At 43.4% G+C, this 16,804-nt stretch overlaps 1 protein-coding gene across 6 annotated transcripts in view; it reads right to left on the bottom strand.

Moving 5' to 3' along the window:
* The window catches only part of NUBP1 (NUBP iron-sulfur cluster assembly factor 1, cytosolic), a 51,949-nt gene that overhangs the window by 3,270 nt on the left and 31,875 nt on the right, over positions 1–16,804 (bottom strand). For 4 of the 6 annotated variants that reach the window (XM_071571660.1, XM_071571659.1, XM_071571656.1 and 1 more), the window contains exons 3-9: positions 11,093–11,167; positions 4,244–4,309; positions 2,180–2,278; positions 1,846–1,982; positions 1,589–1,657; positions 1,052–1,084; positions 127–217 (exon numbers count right to left, since the gene is read on the bottom strand). In XM_071571660.1, the coding sequence (XP_071427761.1) occupies positions 127–217; positions 1,052–1,084; positions 1,589–1,657; positions 1,846–1,982; positions 2,180–2,278; positions 4,244–4,309; positions 11,093–11,167 (570 nt within the window). Of the gene's footprint in view, positions 1–126; positions 218–1,051; positions 1,085–1,588; positions 1,658–1,845; positions 1,983–2,179; positions 2,279–2,354; positions 2,456–4,243; positions 4,310–11,092; positions 11,168–16,804 lie in introns of those variants that run through there. The other 2 variants (XM_071571657.1, XM_071571661.1) reach the window with 2 other exon arrangements.

Raw genomic sequence — 16,804 nt, 5'->3', positions numbered from 1 at the left:
TCACTCCTTTTATATCCTGTACCTTCCTGTGCTATATTTATGGTATTAATTAAACAAGCTCAAGATATTAATGTACTTGAAATCTTTCAAGTACATAAATTATTGTTGAAAACACTCAATACATACCATTTTTTTTTGGTCCTCTCCAGATGACAGCATCATCAGGACTACTAAGCAAGAACCCCACTGACATGACACCCAAGTTTTCTTCAACATACTGAAAGAGAAGTAGAGAAACAGAGCAATGAAGAAAGAGTAGAGAAACCAACCCTGAACCCCTATTTTATATAAAGAGCAGCTGGGGGAGAAGACATTAATAAAATGAAGGCAGGGAACCTTATCTTTTATGACAGGGCATTAAAAACTATACTTTTTGTGCAACACTCACCAACTATACTCAGACTGAAAAAATGCAGCTGTTACAGTGGTTTATGGCATCACTGGAGACAACAAAAGGATAAAAGCAGCTTTCCCTCTCAGCCCAAGCTGCTTTTTTAACAGCAGGCACACTACACGTGATCTTTAGACAACCAACACTCCTGCAAAACTCTCTGTATTTTCTAGAGATTACTGAGGTTTTTCTTGGGTGCAAGGCAATCTTGGCTGTCACAGCAAACGTGACATACTACACAGCTGACTGATACCCAAAAATAACAAAACTGAGTAACTTGTATTTATTGCCAATGTTAGGGAGGTCAGTAAACAAAAGATATTTAAGATAATAACACTATTTTAGAACTATAGTATTATTAACAAAAGAAATCTAACACTCTGAATCTACAGAATGTACACACAGATTCTAGAGAATCTGCAAATATATTCTATAGCATTCTCTGTCCATTCTATAGAATCTGGGTATAGGCTGTATAGATCTATAGAGTCTGGTGATATAGACTCTATAGAGTCTATATTTTGTATTTATAGAATCTAAATATTTAAGTCAATAGAAAAATAATTAACAGAAGTGCCTCCTGCTCTTCCTTCACCTGTTTTTGACACAGAACATGGTGCCCAACCCAATCAAGTTTCTGAAACAGCTGCACCAACTCACCACTGGAGACCATCCAGATCCACTCTGATGAACCTGAAAATTGAAGTGATACAGAAAGTTACAACAGAAATACACACAGACATTACATAGAACATGAACAGGAGTCAAACCTGGGTAAAGAGCTCTCCTGCCTGCAAGGACAATCCTGCTTTATTGGGGCAGCTGAGGGAAAAACTGCAGGAGCCTCAGATTTCCATCAGTAAGTGAACAGTAACTGTTCAACCCTTATGCAAGTTTACCCATGACTATATATATTTATACAAAATATTGAGGGGCTGATAAAGCTCATCATGATAATGTTATTTAAGTTTTGAGTTGTCACGAGTACATGGACATTGTGCAATGGCAGATGGCTTGCAGAACTGCTCATCCTGAAAGCAGGTGACTCTCTTACAAAATAAACGAAGCTGAACTTCTCCCTCTCACCTTACTTCCCCACCCATGGCCACACACTTCCCAATAAGCTTTCAGTCTACAGAACCCAAAGATGTGAATGAGGAAAAAGCCTTTAAACAAAACGTTTGAACATCCACTCACCTGCTCTCCTTCTAGACCCATCATTTTAGGGACCGATGGCCCGCAGATATCAATGTCCAGCAGGGCAACCTGCAAAACAAACCGGCCAACCCGCCCCACTGGAAACAAGGTGGCGCAGGGCTGTCTCCGAGGCCGAGCTCACGCAATGAAAGCGCTTTAGCGCGGTTCGCACGCGAAGGTCAAGCCTTAACGAGCAGGGGCTCACGGTCCGCGCCCCCGCCCGCCGCCGCCCGGCCCTGCCAGCGCCAGGGCCCCACCTGCTTGTCCTCGTCGGCCGCCAGCCCGTGCGCCAGGACGGCGCTGAAGGTGCTCTTGCCCACGCCGCCCTTGCCAGACAGCACCAGCACCGTGTGCCGCACCGCCCGCAGCCGCGCCCGCAGCTCCGCCGCCTCCGCTGGGGGAGACACCGGCGGGTCAGCGCGGGCCCGGCCCGGCCGGCCTCCCCTCACGGCCCCGGCCTGGCCAGCCTGGCCTCCCCTCACGGTCCCAGCCCGCCCGGCCCGGCCTCCCCTCACGGCCCCGGCCCGCCCGGCCCGGCCTCCCCTCACGGCCCCGGCCCGCCCGGTCCCCCTTCACGGCCCCGGCACTCACCGGGATCCGGCCCGGCCGCGGCCGCGCACAGCCCCTGGTTGGGGCATCCCTGGCAGGCGGCTGCCCTGCCCGCCTGGGCGCTGTCGGTCCCCGGGCACTCTGCAAGGCACACCGAGCGCTGTGTTGCGGCTGCGGCGGGCGAGCAGCCCGTCCCGGTCCCCCCCGAGCCGCTCACCCTCGGGCCGCTCCGCGCCCGCCGCCTCCGCCATGACAGCGCTGCGTCACATCCGGGCGCGGGGCGGGGCCGGAGCCGCGCCGGCAGGGGGCGCTGCGGGGCTGCGGGGACAGCCCGGGGGGACACAGGGACATGTAAGGGGGGACAGGGGACATGTAAGGGGGGACAGGGGGCATGTAATGGGGGGGACACAGGGGACATGTAAGGGGGGACACAGGGACATGTAATGGGGGGAACACAGGGACATCTCTGGGGGGGACACAGGGGACATGTAATGGGGGGAACACAGGGACATCTCTGGGGGGGACACAGGGGACATGTAATGGGGGGGACACAGGGACATCTCCGGGGGGACACAGGGACATGTAAGGGGGGACAGGGGACATGTAATGGGGGGGACACAGGGACATGTAAGGGGGGACAGGGGACATGTAAGGGGGGACACAGGGACATGTAAGGGGGGACACAGGGACATGTAAGGGGGGACAGGGGACATGTAAGGGGGGACAGGGGGCATGTAAGGGGGGACAGGGGACGTGTAAGGGGGGACACAGGGACATGTAAGGGGGGACACAGGGACATGTAAGGGGGGACAGGGGACATGTAAGGGGGGACAGGGGGCATGTAAGGGGGGACACGGGACATGTAAGGGGGGACACAGGGACATGTAAGGGAGGACAGAGGGGACATGTAAGGGGGACACAGGGACATGTAAGGGGGGACAGGGGACATGTAAGGGGGGACACAGGGACATGTAAGGGAGGACAGAGGGGACATGTAAGGGGGACACAGGGACATGTAAGGGGGGACAGGGGACATGTAAGGGGGGACACAGGGGACATGTAAGGGGGGACAGGGGACATGTAATGGGGACAGGGGACATGTAATGGGGACAGGGGACATGTAATGGGGGGGACACAGGGACATGTAAGGGGGGACACAGGGGACATGTAAGGGGGACACAGGGACATGTAAGGGGGGACAGGGGACATGTAAGGGGGGACACAGGGACATGTAAGGGAGGACAGAGGGGACATGTAAGGGGGACACAGGGACATGTAAGGGGGGACAGGGGACATGTAAGGGGGGACACAGGGGACATGTAAGGGGGGACAGGGGACATGTAATGGGGACAGGGGACATGTAATGGGGACAGGGGACATGTAATGGGGGGGACACAGGGACATGTAAGGGGGGACACAGGGGACATGTAAGGGGGACACAGGGACATCTCTGGGGGGACAGGGGACATGTCCGAGGGGACACAGGGACATCTCTAGGGGAACAGAGGACATGCCGGGGGGGTGCAAGGACATGTAAGGAGGGCAGGGGACACGTCTGAGGGGACATCTCTAGGGGGCTCTGGTGACACACCCGGGAGACATTATTATTTCAGGTGGTTTCTGCTTGGAAACAAAATACATAGAAAATCGTATCTGGCAATATCTGGAAAGGTCCCCACATATCCTGGTGTTATATCTGTCCTTGTGAGAGAAAAGTACTGCAAAGTTATCTTTTTCTGAACACTCCAAGTTTTTAGAAAGAACATTCTGGGAATAAATAAAAATCTCCAGAACCAAATACAAAAACTGAATAATGATCCACATACAAAACGCCCCAAAATAATAAAAACCCCAGGAAAAAACCTGAAAACATTTTTAAGGTAATTGAGGAGCTTGGTCTGGGTTTTGGCCATTAATAAATAGGCTGTTACCCATCACAAGTGTATTGACCCCTGGTACAGCTCCTGAACTTACTGCTCTGTCATTCCCTTCAACGGCAAACTAAATAAAATGTTACATAAAAGTGGAGCCAAATGTTCAAGAAAATTTGAATGCCTGCGGTAGGAGGAACTGGCCAATAAGACACATCAGAAATTTATACTGTACCTTGCCCATGAAAACGTGGCTCTGTGTAAGACCACAGCCCAGCCCAGCACTTTAGGTCCGTGCTTCCTGTCAAACATATGGATTAGATTCACTGATGTCTGCAAGACTTTACACGTTTTAAACTGAAATACGTGTTCAAATATTTTTCTTTTGGGGCCAACTGATAATTTCCTGTTCCCGAAGTTATACAGAAAGTTCCCCACAAAGAGCACCAAAAAGGGAAGGTGAATCTCTTCCCTGGCACTCCTCTTGTTCCGAGCCAGCGAGGGCTCCTCGTGCAGGGCTCTCTGGGTGAGCACCAGCCCCTGGAGTGCTCAAGCCAGGCTGAGCTCAGCACTCTGCAAATCTCATGCTCAGGAATAACTTTACCCTCCTCAACAGCTGCTGAGAATTAGTTCCATCAGTTATTGCAAGAGGAAAGATTTTGTGTGTGTGTGTGAGAGCATTTGCAGTATCAATGTTACCCCATTTACACACCCCAGTTGGATGCCTGTCCACGATGTGTGGCTCCCTGCCTGCCCCTCACTGCCCTATAGGTTATTTATGCAGGTTTTAACCATCATGATAAGATAAATGTAACTGACAGTGACCATTTCTTTAAAATTATCTCTGCTTTTTTTAGGCCCTCAAATTCCTGCAGCTTTCTGAGACAAGATATGCTGTAATACTATGCATATATTTATATCTATATCTATATATCTACACACACACATATATATATATCACCAGAGTTGCACAGCATGCCCTGGAGAAGGATCTTTCTGACAAAATCCCAGCCTATTTTATTGATGAGAAGTCCTTTAACCCCAGGAACACATTGGACAGCATCAACTTTTACCACAGAGTGGGAAAAGCAGCTGAGACGTGCTATGAGTGGCTCTGCAGCCCTCCCTGTGTGTACTCAGAGGGTGTATAGAGAGAAGTGGCTCCTCTCTTCTCAGAACCCTGTTTTTCCTTGGTTTGGGACCCTCCATCACCATCAGTTGTTCCCTGCCTGCCCCTGCTGCTCACAGCTCTGCCGCAGGTGGCTCCTCGCCCTCAGACTGTGCAGGGTCCCCTCTTATCCTGATTTACACTGTTCTGTGGCTTTCAGGTTTCAAAACCACATAAAAGCAAATAAAAATTCAGCTGAGGTGTGCAGGTAAGTGCAATGCAGCAAACAGCATGTAAGTCTCAACCAAGGGCTAAATATACTGCCTGTAAAAGAGCCTTCCTTGGGTTATTGGGAAATTAGTCCATTTGGCACAGATTTAGTGGTACTGACAGAAAATTACTGAACTAAAATGTCCCAACTGTGGGCAGTTTTCAAACTGTTTATTGCAGTGGCCTCATCAAGCCCTGCATCCAACCCAAGGCAAGAGCAGCAGCAGAACATCTTGCAATAGAGGGCAGTGTTTTTGTGCTAATGACCTGTCAGGTCCCTTCCCACTAACACAGCAGTACGTGAATGGTGAATGTACTTCACAATCTCCAATGATAACGACTCTGTCTTGTTGGAAGGAGGAAAAAAAATCAGTATTATTTGTTTACTTATGCTCTGCTTTTCATTAAAAGATCACCTCATTCACTACTGAAATGAGGGCATATTGGAAGGAAACTTGGCAGGCATTCTGCTGACTCCCGTAAAACTACCTACTTTTAGGATTAGCAATGAATAAAATTATTCTTGTCAGCTCTAGTAAAAAGCAGATTCATATGGATAAGTTTTGCAGCCCTTTTCCTTTCTCACCATCCATTATCCAAAGAAACTACATTTTTCATTAACATTTTCCTGAAACAAATTGGCAGTCTGAGACATACCTGCAGTACTCAGGAGCAGAGCAAGTGTTTTATGCCTCAATAGACCCAGATGGATAAATTAAAGTCTGAAAAAGCAGTGGTAAGGAAGAGATTAAGTACTAAGTATTTCAGATAGTCAAGATGGAAACCTACTTAGAAATTTAATTTTCTGATGAGAAGAGTAGTATCATCCATCAGATTGTAGACGGAGGGAAAAAAATCCAACCCAAATATCCTGCAGAAAATAGACCAAGATTGCCTGGATCAGTAGCTGTAAGCAGAGCCAGCTGAGGTTCAGTACACTGACTTATGCACTTTACTATTGTATCAGGTTGGTTGCCTGAAACTTTTCAAGGCAGCTGCCTAAATAAGTGTGCAACCCTAAGAAATTCCAAATAATTTAGGAAGATCAGTACTTCAGTTTGGAGACAGAGGAATATCCTATAAAAATCTGAAAAAAAGGCTACTAAGAAAACAATCACTGACAAAACCAAAATTAACCTTTTCTTTTTTCATCCCTTAATATTTACTCTCAGTGTTCAATTAAAATCTAGAGGAAATGTGAAACTCAAACAAAGGTGACATACACCCGCAGAGTTTAACATACAGGCATAATTCTTAGAATAAAGTTTTGTTTGGGTAAGGATGTCTAAATGCAGACAGACGTTTGTCTCAGCCTTTCAATTTGGCAAGTAAAATATCTGTACTTTTCACAGAATACACTATACACTTGGGAAAGAGAGGAGTGATCTAACAGGCTAAGCAAGGCATTAAAGAAGTGGTGAATTTAACTCCAGAGACAGCAGCTCACACTGCACCAGTTTTGAAGCTGGGGGCTCAGGCTGCAAGTTATTTTAAATTCCTTACTGGTGTTTCAGATCCTGTAGCAAGCTCATGGGCTAAATTCAGTGGGGACAATATGAGGTGCTCTCAACATGCAGAGGCCAACTCTGTGCCACTCTGAAAGGATGCAGAGGTTGGACTGGAGTGCATGTCTGAGGAGATGTGGAATCATGTAATCAGTATTAACCTGGTCTTTAATAATTGTGTTGCTGAACTATCTGATGCAAAGAACAAACTACAAAGACAACTGGCCAAGGTAAGAGTCACTGAGTTGGCAGTTGCATAGGATCTTATTATATCCAAAAGGCATAGAAATGTTCTCTGGAGTTTACATCCTTCCTGAATGAGCATCTTCTGAAAAGCCAGAGCTGTATCACCTTTCTTGGATCTGTGCTTGGCTCACACAGGGCCTGAGAGGAGCTCACTCACAGAGAGCTGAGAGGGTTCCACAGGGAGCCAAGATCACACACTGATTGTGTTCCTCTGTAACTTGCATGTTTCAGGTGGGCAAAGATATCTTAGATGGTATTTATTTTGTAAAGTATGCAAATAAAAAGCCCCACATTTATCTGTTTTAGAGGAAGAAGATGATCAAATGTTTGCACTTCTATTTTGCAGCAGGCAGGGAAAGTTCTAAATTAACTAAAATTTAGAAGTATTTACATACAGAATGTCATCAGTCTATCCTTGCCACCTAATTTCCAAGTTTACTTTCATACATTTCCATATCCTTACCCTGAATGTTGGCCTGGTTTGGGTCAGAAACAATCTGATAATCCAAAGTGGGTCACAGTGAACTTTTCAAACATTTGTTCTGCCTTTGCCTTCCTGTTATACAAAGCACAAATGCACAGAAGAAAACAGACCCGTGTTAATCTGTGTCTGTACTGCCTTCACAGTTAAGTTTTCACTGAAATAAGTCACAAGTGTAAGTGTATACATTTAATTTTGAAGCATATATTGTGATGTTAACCTTAAGGTTGTACCAACAGATAAAATCTGGCTAAGCAGCGAGACCAGCTGTGTTGCTTTCATACGGCTTCAGTCAGAGTCCTGTAAGTTCTTAAATCCTTCCAGTAAGATTCTTTCTCTTATAGAGCAGCCTCACATTTACTCATTTTTTTCAATGCACATGTGGAAACAATAGAGTTTTCCTGCCATTCTACTTGTCATAAGTAGTTTAAGAGGTTTTCAGTTTATTTTTAGGGACTCTTAGGAAAGTGCAAACTAACCAGCTAAATATGTGTGAGCTCACAGCGCTTTTTTTTTTCTTTTCTGCCTACAAAGCACAAAGATGTAGTTTTTTGTGTATTTTAAATTGTATATGGTCTGGCCAACTACAGAACTCTATCCTTGAATAATCTTAGTCTTAATCTTGGTCATAATCATGTGACTTTATCCAGAATTTGGACAGTGGAACCCTGGAAATAGGAGGTGCTGGAGGCAGAAGCCCAGAAACCCCAGTGAGGTATTTGGCAAGGGTTAGATCACAAGCCAAAGAAGGTATTACAGCTCCACTGTATTTCATCATCACTGGGCTCACAGAGCAGGTGGCCATTGGGGATGCAAATATTCTGAGGAGTCTAATCCAACATACTACTCTGGTCAGGCTCAAAGCTGCTCTAGGACCACATCTTTAGCCTGGTGAGCAGAAAATACAGTGCACACAACTCGGTGTAGAAGAGGGTGACTCAAGAAACACCCAGTCTACACCAAAAGGCATTATGGTAAATCTCTTTTACATTTGGTGTAAAAGTACATAGATCTTTAGGAAAAGTAGGAACACCTTTAACTGTGGTGCCTGACCCTATTAATATGTTTGTGTCTCCTTTCCATAAAGTGAAGATTAACATAAATAGTTACCTTGGCTTCAGTCTGCTGGAAATAGCCAATAGGGCAGGATGTTTATGTACGTTGGCTCTGGGAATCAGTCACATCAGACAGCAAGGGACACGTTTACATAGTCCAGTATTTTTACCATATCTAAACAGAAGATCATCCCTGCCAGCCCCAGCACCTGCTCAGAAGTGCTCCTATGCCTGGAGGCAGAGTGCCCAGCACCACCCTTCCTGCCAGCCTTGCTGTTCCACTGGGAGCACAGGGATCAGAAAGATGCTAGAAAAACAGGTACATGTTTAGTAAAACTATGAAAAAATAACAACCCACTCCAATAAACAAGTCTCCATGATTCTGAGTATTCCCACTCAGCTCACTAGGAATGTGTGCTTTTAGAAACAGCTCCATTTTGCTGGGATTTTTTACCCCTGGAGTGTGAAAAGGCAATATATTATATCAATCTAGGAGGGAAACTGAGTCTCACTTTCCTTTTTCCCTGGTATATTTTTACTCTCTACCTGAAAAACTACAGTCTTTTGTTTTTGTAAGTTACTCCCTCAGTCTGCATCCTTCACACATTATTTTTATTAAATTGATTGATAAGGCAAGAAGCTTTCCTGTCTTAGCAACTATTGAGTATGCTTATATGGTGGCTGGAAGAATTGTATACATATTACATTTACACAACATTCTTCTAATTCAAGGGAGAACCTACTTAATTTTACAACTAGCATAAAACGTAGAAGGAAAGTCAGGAAAACCCCAGTGGCCATATTTGCAGAAACAGAAATAGTTTTCAAACTTCTTATTGGAGAAGTTCTGAACGGGGCCCTCCCATGGCTGTTGCACAGGACAGAAGCTGTTCCTCTGAATGGGAATAAAGAAATACTAAAATTCCATGGGAGGTGCCCACACAAGGAGCACGGAGAGGTGCAGCAGAGTTGGGATCTGTGGGAGGAGCAAAGGAACTACTTTCCCTGTGGCAGTTGCCCCACAAATACTTACATCTCAGACCTCATTCTATCCTCCTATAACTTTTTAAATGTATTTTGTCAATTTTGGTTTTCCCCCTTCCTCTTTTTATGCCTTAAAATCTCAGTTATTTCCAGTTTTTCATGCCCTTTCATGGTGGCCCTGAGTACAGTTAATCTTACAATTTAATAGTGGATCTTGGTTAAGAGTAATGTTTTCAGATGATTAGTGGAGAGTGACTCAGAAGAGGTTGGGAAGGTGTGTGCTGCTTGGTGTAGGCAGCTAACATTTTCTGGAAGAACCTGTTTGAAGGAGGGAATAGTTATTTAGGAATAGATATTTGCCTACAAACCAAGAGAAATTGCAGATATGAAGTTAAGGCACTCCCTTGAAGACAAAACCAGATTTATCTCTCTGCTAAAATGGTTGTCTGATCTCATAGAATCAAAAAGACTTGCACAGATTCCATCAGAGTGTGAACTATGGCCAAGTGGACAAACCCTGCAGCAGAAGCCTGGCTGCTCAGTGTTCCAGGGATGCTCCACTCCAGAGATTAGCAGTCTGGAGTCAAGCATTTTTTTGTCTATAGTTATGGCTTTGTTGTTTTGAGAATATATTAGAAAATAAAAGCCCAGTTAAATGATTCCACATTTTTCTACAATTTTAATTTTAATAAAGGTGTTTTAAAATAAACATCTCTTACATTTTTGGGACCAGTGGAAAAGATAAAAAGAAAATTTTTTCATATAAATGTGAAATGGATTGGACTATTCTTAGAGATTAAAGTGAAAAACCACATGCTGGAATTCAGGGGAAGGAGGATTTTTGTCACTGTAAATAGTTTTACTGACCAAATGAGTGCTTGGGTCCTCTGTTTCAGTCTATGCTGAATAGACCAATCTGTGTAAGGACCCAGATACAATGTCTGGATGTATATTTAGTTTTCTTTATTTTAAAAGTATGGTATTTACATTCTGATAATTGCTTCTTTTCTGTGAAGATGTCATATTTAAGACAGTTGTAAAAAAATGTTGTGGATTTTATTTGTATCCTTTAGCAAGCAGCTGCATGACACTTGGTTGCCAGCTGGAGTTAAACCATGACACACATGCAGAAAGCTTTAGCTTTGAGATCTGTTGACTGTATTTACGCCAGTCCCATTCCCATTGTTTTGCAGCTTTATAAATAAAAGTTTGCTACATTCCCAAATCTAGACCAATCTACCCACTCCTGATGTGCTTGTTGAACTGTGCAATGCATTGGTTTGAAGATATTTTCTCTGGGCAAAGATTAAATTGATAATTCTTTTCACAACAAAACTCCATCATCCTATGTGAGTGAACACAACAAATGCACAGAATTACTGCCCAGAATGACTCTCACTCTGCTTCACTCCAGGGAACTCTCTGAATACATTACCTGCGGATGTCACAGTCTGTTGAGGAATGTGAGGTTTCTTTTTTCTTTTAAATATGCTTTTCTTCTTTTCCTGAACTATTCCCACGACCATTTGATTAAGAAAAAATAAAACAAAACAAAACTTGGTAAGTCACCAAATCCTTTTAACTTGGAATTAAGTTTCAAAAGAAACAAACCAATTATGCAAACAAGAGCAAGGGACAGGGTGATCCCTATCAAGAACGTGTCTATAACATGACAGTGAAAACTGCTCAGGTCCAAATTAATTTCAGATTCAAGAGCTGGGTTATGCTTGTAGTCCAAATATTACAAGATCTCATAGTTTTGCTTGGAAATAATATGGCAGATATCCAGAAACTAATTGTGAAATCAGTCACGAGTACACGTCAACAAATGTTAACTTTTACAAAATAATTTAGGTGAAATGTGGAAACATGGTTGAAAAAAAGTTTAGAAAAACTGACTGAAAAGCAAAATATGAAAGAAATTTACAAAATGAGGAGACACAAGAATGTTCCTCTCACCACATTACCTGGCTGCTGCTTTTTGCATTCAGTAGCAACCACTGAGTTAATTCACCTCAGAACAACAGAGGAACAAGCTCAGGCTGCAGCATTTTAAAAATGCGTATGTTGTACCCAAGACTCCCCTGAGCACACAATGCAACGTGTGTGGCTGCTCTCGGTATAACTAGCCCAGCCTGAAGAAGTCACAGCCTCGGAAAAAGGAGAGAGCAGCAGTAGCAGCAGGTCCCTCCATGCCCAGCACTTTGCCCATGCCCTGGCAGGGTCGGTTCCCGCTGGGCAGTGCGGGGCCCCACCGTGCTCCCTGAGCAACACTGCTCAGCGTTTGTTGTCTTTGCTTCCTGCCTTTGGAGGTCATCCAGGAATGACGTGATGGAGCAGCTCTGTCTGGTGATCCTCCCCACCAATCCTGTCTTGTGCAGCACATTATCTAAACCATTCCATCCAATGTGTGGCCAGAGTGAGTAATCGAAAACTGTTTGTACGAAGCTGCTGCGAAGCTTTGGAGGTGGTTCCCTTGAGGCCATTTTTCTTTGTACCTCTTAAATGCCAGTGCTTTTTTTAAAAAAAAAAAAAAAGAATAAAAATTTGAGAACATACAACAAACCTAAACCACCTCTGCATAGATGCAGCCAAGCAAGGCTTAAAGATGGATGTATAATTACACTTTTGAATTTTGAGTTCACAGGCAGGCCTAAACAGTATTCTTCTTTAGTGAATGAATGAATGAGGGGTTTGCTCAGTAGCACTAATCAACAGCCTTCGTTGTGTTTAATGTGCTTGCAGATATATTCCTGCAGAAAACATTAATTTCCTCCTCTAACCTTATTAGAACAATTAGAAATAATTCAGTGTAAGACAGCCTGTAACCTAACCCAATTCACCAAATAGATTAGAATAACAGACTCACATCATCACAGTCCCAGCACAGTGCCTGCCCATGCTTTCTGTAACACATGCACCTGTGTGAGCTGCTGCATCGCCCTGGGAGCTGCTTTCACTGCCAGGGCTCTTTGCTAACCAAGTGCTCTGGATTGCTTTCATTGTATTGTTTCACTGATAGATTTGCTCTACAAAGATGACTCACCATTTCCAAATGCTGTCCACGAGAGACAGTGTCGCTACCAGAAAAGACCAAAGTCTGAACTACAAAGGTGCTACCCAGAATCTGAACTGAGAGAAATCCTCTGCTCCACCAGAAGCAGAAAACAAATAACCCACTCAGTCCTTTCTGAAACTGAGACATGACCATGCCCAGTTCTTACTGAGCTATGTGCTGCGTTGTTTCCTTGATTTTACTTTGAGTTACACTTGTTATTCAAAGAAATGAATCTGTTTACAACCTGCTCCCAGTTCTACGTAGAATTAATGTAGGAGGCCAACATCCTCAGAACCCCCCTTTGCAGTCACAGTGCCTTTGGCTCCCTGGCAAAGGGATCAAGGCTTGGCATGGGACACACTCTGTACTGGCAGGGGCTGTAACATAAACTCAGGAAAGGAGGACCCTGCTGAGTGGGTGACCTCTAAAGCACCCTCTGCCTCACAGCCTTGGTACATCCCCACAGGTTGCTGGGTTTGGTCAGCAATGAACAGTAGGAGCAATGGACAGGACTGACAGGCTTGTAAACTCTTCCCAACACACCTCTGCTGAATCACCAGCACTACCCAGGAGCTGGCCCTCACCTGGGTACACAACATAAACCAATAAAGTCTGACAGTAGCACAAGCTACTGAAATTCTGCTTCTGAGCAGCAGAAGATCCAAATCCTTGGTGTTTGTAGGGAAGAGGAAGGATGTGGGCTTGAGACATAATAAAGATATTTAATGTAATTAAGTATCTTTCTGTAACCAGTAAAACTGGAGACAAGATGCAAAATGATGTATCCAATAATGCACTCTTATCATAAGTAGTTCCTCTGCAAAACAAGTGGCTTCCAAAATGCACTGAATTACCTGCGTAAATATTTCCTCTAAATCACAACTAGCTTACAGTGATTATCTAATTAAGAAGGAACCACTGTAGAATTAAATTATAGGGAGAAATGTAGTGTTGTTACCTTCACTTTCTTCCATACTGAAGAAACAAACCAGTCTCTAATCAGTAAAGGCTCCTTTTTGGGTGAAGATGCTCTCAAGCTGACTAGCTCTTGAGAAACTACCTGTGGGCTCAGTGCAGTGTGGAGAAGCAGCTTCAAATGTTGTCATCTTCACACGCTGCTGCTTTGGGGTCCAAAGTGATTCATTCACTTCAAAGCTGCTTTGCTGTGAGGTTTGAGTGGGTTTGGGCAGTGCCAGCCAGGAGATCTTTCACATTGCTCCAGGTACAGTGTCAACAAGCCCTTAAGGATTTGGACTGGGATGCAGTTTCTTGGAATCCTTAACTCTTTGGGTTTTGTCCATAAATAACCTTTCAGCAGCAGGAACTAATTCAGTTTTCAAAACCACACACAGCATTAGCAAATCTGGTACAACTTAGTGTGTAGATAAGATCTAAATGGCAGCATAATTTAAATCACATTATGTCATTTTTAGTGGTTGTTGAAATTCAAGTTGCATTGATCTTAGCCTGTCTGACTGTCTGAGAAAATACATTAGTTCAATTTGTCCTCTTCCACTCTAGAACTGCCTACAGGAAAAGCTTGAACAGGTCCACCACACAGGCTGTAATGAATCCCGATAAATGAAAGTAACATAATAATCAATTGGCTCAGAAATATAAACATTTTTTCCCTTTCTTTTCGAAGACTAAGCAAATTCCTCTCTCTTTTCCCCCCATACAGATTAAAACATATAAGAGGATTCTCAGGGATAGTATGATCATATGATAACATGCACTGCAACCAAAAACTATGCTGTACTAATTCTCTCCTTTTTGGTGATGTTCACTCCTTACCTTCTCCATTTACAGAAAATGAGTTTTGAAGGAAGTTAGTCTTTCCCCTACAGCTCCCATGGAAGTTTTCAAAACACTGAGAATTTAGTTTCAGTAGGGAAATATGACCTATGTTCATAAGTTCTTGCAGCAAAAGTCCCCAAAATACTTGGAGTACAAAACAATTTCAAAGGGGACATATTTGATTGCTTTTGAAATTTTATAAGGCAAAAGGAAGTAAGAATTGAATGAAGATTTACATGAAAATGGCAGTTTATTGGAATTTTACCTTTGCAAAATGTTCATAGATCAGACAGTGAAGTGGAAAGAGGTCCCTGTAGAGCTACAAACATTGTCTCTATGAAAATGGCTTTATCAGAAAATCATGATTGTAATTCCCCTATTGCTATAATTCAGTGCCTCTCTTCTGGTTGTAATACACTTATATTCCAATCTGCCTACAAATTTCAGAATTTTGTAATAGGAAAGAGATGGTGCATTTTTTAGGGGAAGTAGTTTGTATTAAATGTGATGTATGAGTGCATGGCCTCCTCCTGGCTCTCCTGTGAGATTTATGTCCTTTAGAGAAACAGCAAGGTCAAGCCCACATTATAAAAATTCATCTGATTGATGTGAGATTATAGCAAACTCCTCCCCTAAATTAAGAAAAATGACATGCCAGAAAGGAAGCAGTTCCAATAGGGGTGTTGAAAAGCAGGAGTGAGTTCTGATCTTGTGTGCAAGTGTGGCTTCAAAAAACACTCTCCTTTGTTCAGACACTTCAGGAAATCTTCCAGACAGAAGTTGCAATCATGTTAGTGGAGAGATCCATATGGCAAAGCAGAGCCCAGTGACAGTGACTCAGACCTGTCTGGAGGGAAGAATTAAATGACCCAATACAGGACTTTGCCATGATGCACCTCAGTTTCAGCAAGAAAAGACCAGACTAGTCCATCTCTTCTTTCATCAGCCACTCAAGAACAGGAAATCCAATGACTGAATCAGTCTGATGAGATTGGTTTTGCATTCATTACATTGCATTCAAATCCTAGCAGGAAAAAAAGTAAACTCCAAGTAGCTACATTGAAATAATGGGCCAAAACATCAACATGTGTAGTTGCTTTTAGAAGTTCAGTGTATGTAATTGTCTTTAGAATTCCTTTCTCAGGACAGTTAAGAGTTCAATTGCTTGGTGGTGGTTGATATCTTTTGGGATTCAGTCTCATGTCCAAGTTAGGACTTCGGAGTTGATTTTAATTCCATTCTAGATGAAACAAGATTTCAGCGTAGGAAATACCTATTTTAGGAACATGTTACCTGAGAGAAAAGTCTGTCTTTTGATGCAAAAAACCTATCTAATCAAGTTCCTTAAAAAGTTAATTGCAAATGATAATGATGCACAGCTCTGTGGTGATTCCAGGACCATCGTGGTATGGATGAGCTCTTTTGGGATACATTTTGGCTGTGAAGCTGGGGGGGGCTTCACTGCACATGTTGGCATCAGCTTGGACAGTGCATTGTGTCTTTGTGGATATATAGGAAGATGTCTGAGATATTAGTCCTCCTTCTCTAATGACTGAAGAAGGGCCTTTTGAGTTTGAATCACATTTATCCCCCCCCCCAACCTAGTTGGAACATGTACCTATTCCAAAAGAACACTGTCAATTTTATCTTCTTTAAAATACTGTCTTCAGATTGCCTTGTAGGGGGTTTCTCAAGAAATACTGCACCAGGATTGCTCTCACAGTCGATGTGAATTTCACAGTGTAGCAAAGGAATTTTGCATATTTTAATGAAAAGTAGAGAACGATTCCTTTTTATTTTTGTCTCTAGCAAAATGCTACTGTACACAACAGCTTCACACACAATGAGATTAATGAAGTACAAAATGCTTCAACTGAGTATTTATGTTATTTTTTCCTAAACTGTTTTATCAGCTCAAAAAGCTTCTATTCAAAGAAGGAAGAGGCAATAAATCACAGTTTATTGTACTGGCATCTTTACACTTTCTCTAACTCCTTAAACCATAAATGTACAATGTAACATATCTTTTTTTTCAGCCACATACCTCCTTAATAGGATCCTGACATTTCCTTTGGTGCATCTATATATTAGATTTCCTCAACTGCATGCTCTGCTCTGTACATCCCTTCTGTCACAAAATATTGGTTTGCATCCAGATTCTTTTATACCCATTTGGGTAGTTTCAGTCACGTGGCTTTTCATATCACATAAATCACTCCTGTTCCAGATGCAGGAGTTCCACTGCAGGAAACCAGAAAAGCTTCTGATTACACTGTAGCCTTCACTCAGCAG

This window comes from Pithys albifrons, chromosome 16 (genome assembly GCF_047495875.1).
Source record: "Pithys albifrons albifrons isolate INPA30051 chromosome 16, PitAlb_v1, whole genome shotgun sequence".
NCBI classification, from domain to species: Eukaryota; Metazoa; Chordata; class Aves; order Passeriformes; family Thamnophilidae; genus Pithys; species Pithys albifrons.
Note: the sequence above shows the minus strand (reverse complement) of the source record. Positions and strands in the feature narration are given on the sequence as shown.